General features: G+C 40.3%; 1 protein-coding gene across 2 annotated transcripts; it reads left to right on the forward strand.

Moving 5' to 3' along the window:
- The first annotated feature begins 458 nt into the window (after positions 1-458).
- Positions 459-9,443, forward strand: LOC118378475 (chromobox protein homolog 3-like). Of its 2 annotated transcripts, none has more exons than XM_035765463.2 (5): positions 459-621; positions 7,571-7,719; positions 7,987-8,155; positions 8,290-8,384; positions 8,672-9,443. In XM_035765463.2, the coding sequence occupies exons 2-5, from the start codon at positions 7,577-7,579 to the stop codon at positions 8,796-8,798; spliced, it is 534 nt and encodes a 177-aa protein (XP_035621356.1). In that variant the 5' UTR covers positions 459-621; positions 7,571-7,576; the 3' UTR covers positions 8,799-9,443. The 2 variants fall into 2 exon arrangements, with proteins under 2 accessions (XP_035621356.1, XP_035621355.1); XM_035765462.2 differs by having other exon boundaries at positions 467-621; positions 7,544-7,719.
- Positions 9,444-10,261: the final 818 nt, after the last annotated feature.

The raw sequence follows: 10,261 nt of genomic DNA on the forward strand, positions 1-10,261 counted from the left end.
AAAATTTGGAAAAGATAAAGGTGTCTGAATACTTTCCGAATGCACTGTAGTGTAGTTTGAAAACTAGATTGCTGACAAGTAAAACGTTGTGGGACTATGTCAACAATGGAGTAATGAAATAAATACCAAAATACTTTTTGGGGTGGAGTTTTTTTAAGATGCTTTTGGGAAACCAGGTCCAGAACAAATGGTATTGTTGTGAAATTGTTAGATATTACTTGTTAGATATTACTGCACTGTTGGAGCTAGAAATCCCACGCATTTCGCTACACAATAACATCTGCTAAACATGTGTATGTGATTAATAACATTTGATTGATTTAGATTATTTGACTTAAAGGTAAAACGATTACGTTGTATCGCATTACGTTTCCCGAGGGTGCATTTTACACACTGTGGATTTAAAGCGCCTTTCTGGGGTTTGGATCCATCCATGAACATTTATTTTGAAACCACATAAGGAAGTTTAGTTACCCTTGCGGCACCCGTAGAAAAGGGAGGTTTATTTTTGGCGCGCGCGCGCAGCAGCAACTTATATTCTGCACCGCACGCGGGTAAGGACGAAGCAGCTTGTTCTTTTTCCGTCGTACATTCTGCATCAGCTTTTTCTTGATTTTCAAGGTGAGTCCCTCAAGATCCAACGTCAAAGGATTATGTAAATTATAGGCTGTACACTTATAATTGATGTGGTGTATATGTGTCGTCTTTATTTTTGCTTTAGCGCACGGTCATGCTAGCCACCAGTAGCCAACTTGCTACAGTTTAGCTAGCTACACTGACAAAGTGATTCCATTGTGTTTGCTAGGAAGCTTATGTAACTTGTTAGCTAGCTGCCATTTTAGGAAAGGAAGGTCTAATTCTCACTGACCAATCAACCAGGTAACCTAGTGTAACTAAATTCACGTTGCAGGTTTTGGGCCTTGCAATCACAATTTGTCCGGCCTTTGTTAACCTAACGTCTGATAAGCCCCTGAAAGCTTGTAGGGAACATAGTTGAATTCCACTTAACAAGCAATCTACCACAACTGGATAACACGTTTATTTAGTTAGCTAATGTTGGCACACTACCTAGTTGGCTAAGCTCCCGCCGGTTGTTTCGTATCAAATTTGGTCACATGCGCTGGTGTCGAATTACGGTGGAATTCTTGCTTACGAGCCCTTCCCTACAATGCAAAATAGGAATGGTAACACGAGGAATAAAATACAATGTATTACTGTATATACAGGGGTACCAAATCAATGTGCAGAGGTACTAGGTTTTTGAGGTGTTTGTGTATGTATGTGAAGGCATGGTAAAGTGACTAGGCATCTGGATAGATCGTAATGAGTAAAATTAAGAGTTTAGACAATCGCTACAATATGGCTTAGAAAGTAACGTTTATTTTCTAGTGAAAGTTAGTTTAACATCCATATTAAATTGAGTAGTTACTTAACTTTGCTAGCAAAATCAATACAGGCCTTAGACTAGGCCTGTAAATGGCTTTGGGGGAGGGGGGCTCAACGGATTGTGCATAACGTTAACTTCTGTGCGCTTCAACGTCTATAATTTCATATAGCTAGCAAACGTTTGCGATAATAAAATGACAACCTGTGAGCCCTTTGTTTAGCTAGTAGTTAGTTTGTTCGGAGGATATTGAAGTGCAAGACGCACGAGCTCTGTGATTCCCTCCACTTTCAGCATTTTGATCGAACGATCTAATGTTGCTTGGCAACTACCGACTTGAAGAGACTGTGTTCAAAGCTCAATAAGGAGGATAACAGAACGATGGGAAATGCAATATTTGGGACAGAGGTATCAATACTTTTAGTAACTGTCCAGTGTTTCCAGATTTCTATGAATTATTATTTGTGGTACGAGTGAAGTTGTTTTTTCCCCGCCAAAATATGATAATTGTTAACCATGTTTTAAAAAAGCAGCTTTTCTGTGTTGGAATGGTTTGTGAGTACCCAGACATCATGGTGTGGACCTGTACTGGTCATTTAAAATATTAATGTAATTGGACATGCTCTGGGGAAATAGCAAACATTTTTTAAACGTTGTAGGTAGTTTTTCTCCAATTTATGCAAGTTTGGTTGGGGGGAGGGTCAATATGTAGGCCAGTAGTAACTGAGTGTTAAACAAAGATATAGTTGAGATTAAGTAGCCACCCTTTGGTTTTGACCGCTTTGCACAGTCTTGGAATTCTCTCAACCAGCTTTAAAGAAACGTGTTAATCCCACCAGTGTCAGATTTCAAAAAGGCTTTACTGCGAAATCATACCATATGATTGTTAGGTCAGCACCTAGTCACAGAAAAACACAGCCATTTTTTCAGCCAAAGACAGGAGTCACAAAAAGCGGAAATAGAGAGAATTAATCACCAACCTTTGATCTTCAGATGACACTCATAGGACTTCATGTTATGTATGTTTTGTTAGTTAAAGTTCATATTTGTATCCAAAAGTCTGTTTACATTGGCGTTATGTTCAGTAATGTTTTGCTACCAAAACATCCAGTGATTTTGCAGAGAGCTACATCAATTTAAAGAAATACGCATCATGTTGAGAAATACAAGTGTTATGCATGGAATTAAAGTTATACTTCTCAATGCAACCGCCGTGTCAGATTTCAAAAAAGCTTTACGGAAAAAGCACACCATGCAATAATCTGAGTACATCGCTCAGCCACCAAAACAAGCCATGCAGATACGCGCCATGTTGTGGAGTCAACAGAAGTCAGAAATAGCATTATAAATATTCACTTACCTTTGCTCTTCATCAGAATGCACTCCCAGGAATCCCAGTTCCACAATAAATGTTTGTTTTGTTTGATAAAGTCAATTTATGTCCAAATACCTCCCTTTTTGTTTGCGTGTTTAGTTCACAAATCCAAGTTCATGAGGCGCGAGCACTAGGTCCAAAGTCAAAAAAGTTCAATTACAGTTCGTAGAAACATGTCAAACGATGTATATAATCAGTCTTTAGGATGTTTTTAACATATCTTCAATAATGTTTAAACCGGAGAATTCCTTTGGAAATGCAATGGAACGCAACGAACTCGCACAGGCGCGCAAGAGACTGAGCTCATGGAATAAAATATAAAACATGCATTACTTTTGACGAGCTTCTTTGTTGGCACTCCAATATGTCCCATAAACATCACAATTGGTCCTTTTTTCCCGATTTTAATTCCATCCATGTATACCCAAAATGTCCATTTATAAAGCACGTTTGATCCGGGAAAAAACAGCTTGCCAAAACACAACATCACTACAGAACATTTCAAAAGTTGCCTATAAACTGTCAAAATATTTCAAACTTCTTTTGTAATACAACTTTATGTATTTTAAACGTTAATAATCGATCAAATTGTAGAAGGGGCAATCTGTATTCAATAGAGCAAGTAAACAAACCATGCACCTTTTTTCATCTTGCGTAACTCTCAACAGTGTAACGTTGTTCCAGGATGTGCTTCTTCTTCGTTGCACCAATGATTAACTTCAACCAAATTCCAGACTGGTGATCCCGTGGAAATCGTAGAAACTGTAAAATGGTCGCTATTGAATATCCCTTGGCAAAGACAACTGAGGGAACGGTCATAGGCTACATAAGTTCTGTTCTAGTCACAGACATGATTGAATCCGTTTTAGAAACTGTTTTAGAAAGTGTTTTCTATCCACACCTACTAATCATAGGCATATAATATATTCCTGGCATGAGTAGCAGGAAGTTGAAATTGTGCATGCTATTTATCCAAAAGTGAAAATGCTGCCCCCTTTCCCTATTAACCTCTAGTGACTCCCAAACCCGCATGCGGGAGCGTAATCATCGCCTGACACTAATTAGCATAACGCAGCGGACATAAATATCCCTAGAAAATGTTCCTATTCATGAAAATCACAAATTAAATCTATTGAGACACAGCTTAGCCTTCTGTTAATCACCCTGTTATCTCAGCTTTTCAAAATATGCTTTACAGCCAACGCTAGACAAGCATTTGTGTACGTTTATAATAGCATAGCATTATGCCTTGCTAGCAGCAGGCAACCTTGTCACGGAAATCAGAAAAGCAATCAAATTAAATAGTTTACCTTTGAACTTCGGATCTTTTCACTCACGAGACTCCCAGGTAGATAGCCAAACTTCATTTTTTTTCCCCCAAATATAATTTTTGTAGGCGAAACAGCTCCGTTTGTTCTTCACGTTTGGCTGAGAAATCGCCTGGAAATTGCGGTCACCACAACGCCAAAAAATATTCCAAATTAGCGCCATAATATCGACAAACATGGCAAACGTTTAGAATCCATCCTCAGTGTTTTTCTAATATCAATTCGATAATATCCTTTGGGACCATTCGTTTTTCTCTAGGGCCGATTGGAGTAATGGCTACCTCTGTACTTTACGCGAGAATCTCTCTCGGAGTGAAGTTTGAAACGCTATTAGAGCGCACTCTGCTAACTAGCTAGCCTTTTCACATCGGTTACACCAGCCTAATCCCGAGAGTTGATAGGCTTGAAGTCATAAATGGCGCAATGCTTGAAGCATTCCGAAGAGCTGCTGGCAATCGCACGAAAGTGCTGTTTGAATGAATGCTTACGAGCCTGCTGCTGCCATATCTAATCAGACTTAATTATAACACACAGAAATACGAGCCATAGGTCATGAATATCGTCAAATACGGAAACTATAATTATAACTATAAAATAAAACGTTTATTCTTTCAGTGAAATTACAAAACTGTTCCGCAAGTCTAGATATTCCTGTTACATTGCACAAAATTCAATGTCATAATTACGTAAAATTCTGGCAAATTAGTTCCCAACGAGCCACAATTTCCCTAGTTTAATATTGTCTGCTAACATGAATTTCTTAAATATGCTTGTTTAAAAATATACTTCTGTGTATTGATTTTAAGGCGTTGATGGTTATGGTTGGGTACATTCGCGCAATGATTATGCTTTTTTGCAAATGCGCTTGTTAACCTCTTGCTCCTACCTGACACGCAGGCGTCCCATCTGGAAATGCAAATGCGCTACGCTAAATGCTAATAGCACTCGTTAAAACTCAAACGTTCATTAAAATACACATGCAGGGTATTGAATTAAAGCTACACTCGTTGTGAATCCAGGCAACAAGTCAGATTTTTAAAATGCTTTTCGGCGAAAGCATGAGAAGCTATTATCTGATAGCATGGAACACCCCAAAAGACCCGCAGGGGACGTAAACAAAATAATTAGCATAGTCGGCGCTACACAACGCAAAATAAAATATAAAACATTCATTACCTTTGACCATCTTCTTTGTTGGCACTCCTAGATGTCCCATAAACACTATTGGGTCTTTTTTCGATTAAATCGGTCCATATATAGCCTAGATATCGATCTATGAAGACTGTGTGATCAACAAAAAAAATAGCGTTTTATAACGTAACGTCATTTTTTTTAATTAAAAGAGTTGACGATAAACTTTCACAACACTTCGAAATACTTTTGTAATGCAACTTTAGGTATTAGTAAACGTTAATAAGCGATCAAATTGATCACGCGGCGATGTATATTCTATAGCTGTACGTCTGGAAATAATGTCCGGGTAAATCTCAACCAAAATATCGGGTCGGAGACCTGAAGAAATGGGCTGTCTCTTCTTCGTTTGGCCAAGAAACAAATCGTAGGCAAATGACAAGACTGTTGACATCGTGTGGAAGCTGTAGATATTGCAAAATCGGCCCCATTTAATGTGGTTCACCTTTATCAATCGGTTGAAGTTGCGCATGGATATATTTTTATATTTTAGGTGATCAGATTTTCCTGCACTTTTCGATGAAACGCACGTTCTGTTATAGTCACAGCCGTGATTTAACCAGTTTTATAAACGTCTGAGTGTTTTCTATTCACACATACTAATCATATGCATATACTATATTCCTGGCATGAGAAGCAGGGTGCTGAAATGTTCGAAAAAGTAGGGGGTAGGAGTAACAGGTTAAATCACCCGTTTGGCAAATTAGGCTATGATTCAATGATAAATGGACAGGCATCGATTATATGCAATGCAGGACAAGCTAGATAAACTAATGTCATCAACCATGTGTAGGTAACTAGTGATTTATGTTAAGATTGATTGTTTTTTATAAGATAAGTTTAATGCTAGCTAGCACCTTACCATGCCTCCTTGCTGCACTCTCATAACAGGTAGTCGGCCTGCCACGCAGTCTCCTCATGGAGTGCAATGTAGTCGGCCATCATCGGTGTCCAAAAATGTCGATTGCCGATTGTTATGAATAATTAATCGGCCATTCCGATCAATCGGTCAACCTCTAATACAAAGAGCCCTATTTGGTTGAAGACCAAGTCCATATTATGGCAAGAACTGCTAAAATAAGCAAAGAAGTAAAAGGGTTGCAAAGAAAAAGCCCCAATAAATCACGCGGGACAGAGGAACTCTGCCTAGAAGGCCAGCATCCCGCAGTCACCTCTGCACTGTTGATGTTGAGACTGGTGTCTTGCGGGTACTATTTAATGAAGCTGCCAGTTGGGGACTTTCTCAAACTAGACACTAATGTACTTGTCCTCTTGCTCAGTTGTGCACCGGGGCCTCCCACTCCTCTTTCTATTCTGTTTTGAGCCCGTATGCGCTGTTCTGTGAAGGGTGTAGTGCACTGCGTTGTATGAGATCTTCAATTTCTTGCATTGAATAGCCTTAATTTTAAGTTTCAGAAGAAAGATCTTTGTTTCTGGCCCTTTTGAGCCTGTAATCGAACCCACAAATGCTGATGCTCCAGATACTCAACGAGTGAAGGACTGTTTTATTGCTTATTTAATCAGAACAACAGTTTTCAGATGCGCTAACATAATTGCAAAGGGGTTTTCTAATGATCAATTAGCCTTTTTTTTAATTATTAACTTGGGTTAGGTAACACAACATGCTATTGGAACACATGGTTGCTGACAATGGGCCTATGTAGATATTCCATTAAAAAATCTGCCGCTTCCAGCTACAATAGTCATTTACAACACAAATGGTGTCTAATACTGTATTTCTGATCAATCTTTTTTTTAATGGACAAAAAGAGATTTCTTTCAAAAACAGGGACATTTCTAAGTGACCCCAAACTTTTGAACGTAGTGTATTATCCAGTTGGATAAACACTCAACAGCCGACACACAATTGCCTCATTTTGTATCACATTCCTATGATAAATTGAACCCCCCCCCAGTTGTAACTTAGAGGTTTTTACTGGCCAGTTTGTGTGCGTACAGCAAACTACAAGTGTTATTAATTATTGAATTGATATTCTGGACCAGGGTGTCCCAAACTCAGTCCTGGGGGTGGCCCCTGAGTGCACATTTAGGTTTTTGCCCCAACACTACACAGCTGACTAAAAATCAAAGCTTGAATGAGTTGGCTATTCAAATCAGCGGTGTAGTGCTAGAGGGTAAAACCAAGCATGCATGGGGATGGACGGGGGTTTGAGTTAAGGAAACCCTGTTCTGGACAATAACCTGTGTAAACATTGTGTCAGGTGGTCTCATGTTATTAAAACCCAAATTCGTCTCTTTAAAAAGATGAAAACCTCCCCTCTTGTTTCGCAGCCTAACATGGGTAAGAAGCAGAATGGCAAAGGCAAGAAGGAGGTGCTGGAGGCAGAGCCGCCGGAGGAGTATGTTGTGGAGAAGGTGATGGACCAGCGCATCGTCAATGGGAAGGTGGAATTTTTCCTCAAGTGGAAAGGATTTACAGAGTGAGTGCACAGTTCCGGGGACCCAGGTCTGGAAGTGCTTCCCTGATATGGGGTCATGCTTGTCTGTGGCATGCTTATCTTGCAGAACCTAGCTTGTTTAAATAATCTTGAGTTGTGAATTGAACTTGACTGCCATTTTAGTTACAGGTATAGCTCACTTGAAAAATGTTAATACTCTGCTGCATTTCTAGAGCATGTGTTACTCTTCTTACCAGCATGCTGATGGTCATTTGTAGAAATATCCACTAACTACTCTTTCCTTTTCAGAGCGGATAACACTTGGGAGCCAGAGGATAACCTGGACTGTCCCGAGCTGATCTCGGCCTTCCTCGAAGCCCAGAAGAACGTGGTAGAAAAGCCTGACTCCAACAAGAGGAAGTCCTCAACAGATGAGCCAGAGACAGAGGAAAACAAAGCCAAGAAGAAGAAGGATGTGGTGAGTGTTTAAAATCATTGTAGGGTGGTGTTGTCAGCTAGTCTGTGTGCAATGGTTATTGTATCCGTATGTTCAGATTTGTCAAATGGGTTGCATGGAAGCTGTAGTTTATTTCTGTACTGTGTGTGTTTCAGAGTGACAAGCCACGGGGATTTGCCAGGAGCCTGGACCCAGAGAGGATCATCGGTGCAACTGACAGTAGTGGAGAACTTATGTTCTTGATGAAGTGGTGAGTCTCAAATTGTAAAACGACCTCCTCGCTTGTGCTGTTCCTCTTTAATATCAATCCCTTTTCAGTGTTGCACAGCCTAAGCCATTCCTCATGTAATTTATCTTCCCTGTTTATTACAATATTCACCTCTTAAAATAACTGCCTTTGGGAACTTCACATTCTATTTTTATCATGTGCACCTGAACTTCATTATGCTGAATAGTGCTACTAGCTGAATAGGTCAACCTTATTATTCGGCTCAGTAGCCACTAGTAAACACCAACCACTGTCCCTTGGCTCTTCAGGAAAGACTCGGACGAGGCAGACCTTGTCCCGGCCCGGGAGGCCAACACTCGCTGCCCTCAGGTGGTCATCTCCTTCTACGAGGAGAGGCTGACCTGGCACTCCTGTCCTGAGGATGAGGCGCAGTAGCACCCCTTCCTTGCCCAGCTGATGTCTCCTGTGGGCCCCCCTGATCTTGACCTCCATCCTGTCCCTGATCCTGTCTCTCGGGACTGTTCTCTGTGTCTCTTCTCTCGCCCCTCTGTATTTTTTTTTTTTTTTTTTGACTTTTACAATATGTTTAGCCATAGTGTTTAGTGCAAAGCAGTCAGGTGAAAGCCTGTGCTTTGGTACATATTTTAGTGATAGGACAACATTGTTTACTGGGAAAGGGACTGAGGAGGATGTGGAGAAATGGGTAGGATGTGGAAATAAGGGGATGGGTGATTTGTCTCTTTTCATGGACCTATTCCTCATCCAAAACTGTCAGGGACTAGTTCCTCAGTCAATATATAGTTGTTTGAAAATTAACACCGTGGATCATATGAAATCTTGATTTATTTCTCCCCCAACCATAAAATCATTTGTCAGACATGTATTTTCAAGGTGGTGCATGGCTGTTCTGTTCACTGTCTAGCCCCTTTCCCCTCTTCTCCCTCCCATGAAACTAGTCTCCCCCCCCGTGGTTGCATACTTGAATCCCTTGAACAGTATGTCTTTTGCTGTATATTCACTTTGTAAATATTTTTTTCAAGAAGCTGTTCAATAAAGGTTTATATGCTTCATTTTACCACCCCCTCTGCCTGGGCTGAGTTTTGTTACAAAGCAATGACCTAACACTAGTGTAGTTGTAACTGTTATGGCTCATGACTAGTAACCATAAGACTACAACTCTGCCAGAAGATAATTGTTCTGGGGTTAAAGTTCTGTCAATGTGCTGGATTTCCATTCTGATTCTGGAGAAGTTTTTGAAATCTGTAGATCAGCAATAGAAGTTTCCAGAGGGAAGACAGGAGGCTGGTTTTTACATACCCTTAGTTTGGAGTCAAACTCTCCACTAAAATTCACAATTCCAGTGGGTCAGAAGTTAACACACTCATTTGACTGCCTTTTAAACAGCTTGGAAAGTTCCAGAAAATGATGTCATGGCTTTAGAAGCTTCAGATAGGCTAACATTGATTCAATTGGAGGTGTACCTGTGGATGTATTTTGAGGCCTACCTTCAAACTCAGTGCCCCTTTGCTTGACATGGGAAAACCCAAATAAATCAGCCAAGACCTTGGGGCGGGTGTAGACCACAAGTCTGGTTCATTCTTGGGAGCAATTTCCAGATGCCTGAAGGTACCAAGTCCATCTGTACAAACAATAGTACTTGAGTATAAACACCATGGGACTACGCAGATGTCATACCGCTCCAGAAGGAAAAGCCTTCTGTGTCCTGGAGATTAATGTACTTCGGTGTGAAAAGTACAAATCAAAGGACCTGAAGATGCTGGAGGAAACGGGTACAAAAGTATCTATATCCAAGGCTGATAGGCTGCTCAGCAAGGAAGAAGACACTGTTCCAAAAGCACCATTTAAAAAATCCAGACTAGTTTCCTACTGCATGTGGG

Source organism: Oncorhynchus keta, chromosome 19, assembly GCF_023373465.1.
Source record: "Oncorhynchus keta strain PuntledgeMale-10-30-2019 chromosome 19, Oket_V2, whole genome shotgun sequence".
Taxonomy (NCBI): domain Eukaryota; kingdom Metazoa; phylum Chordata; class Actinopteri; order Salmoniformes; family Salmonidae; genus Oncorhynchus; species Oncorhynchus keta.

Excerpts from the sequence above, each read along its gene's own strand:
- LOC118378475 (XM_035765462.2), top strand. The coding sequence starts at position 7,544 with ATGAAAACCTCCCCTCTTGTTTCGCAGCCTAACATGGGTAAGAAGCAG. Across the intron at positions 8,156-8,289 it reads CCAAGAAGAAGAAGGATGTG|AGTGACAAGCCACGGGGATT; the intron begins GTGAGTGTTTAA and ends TGTGTGTTTCAG. Across the intron at positions 8,385-8,671 it reads CTTATGTTCTTGATGAAGTG|GAAAGACTCGGACGAGGCAG; the intron begins GTGAGTCTCAAA and ends TTGGCTCTTCAG.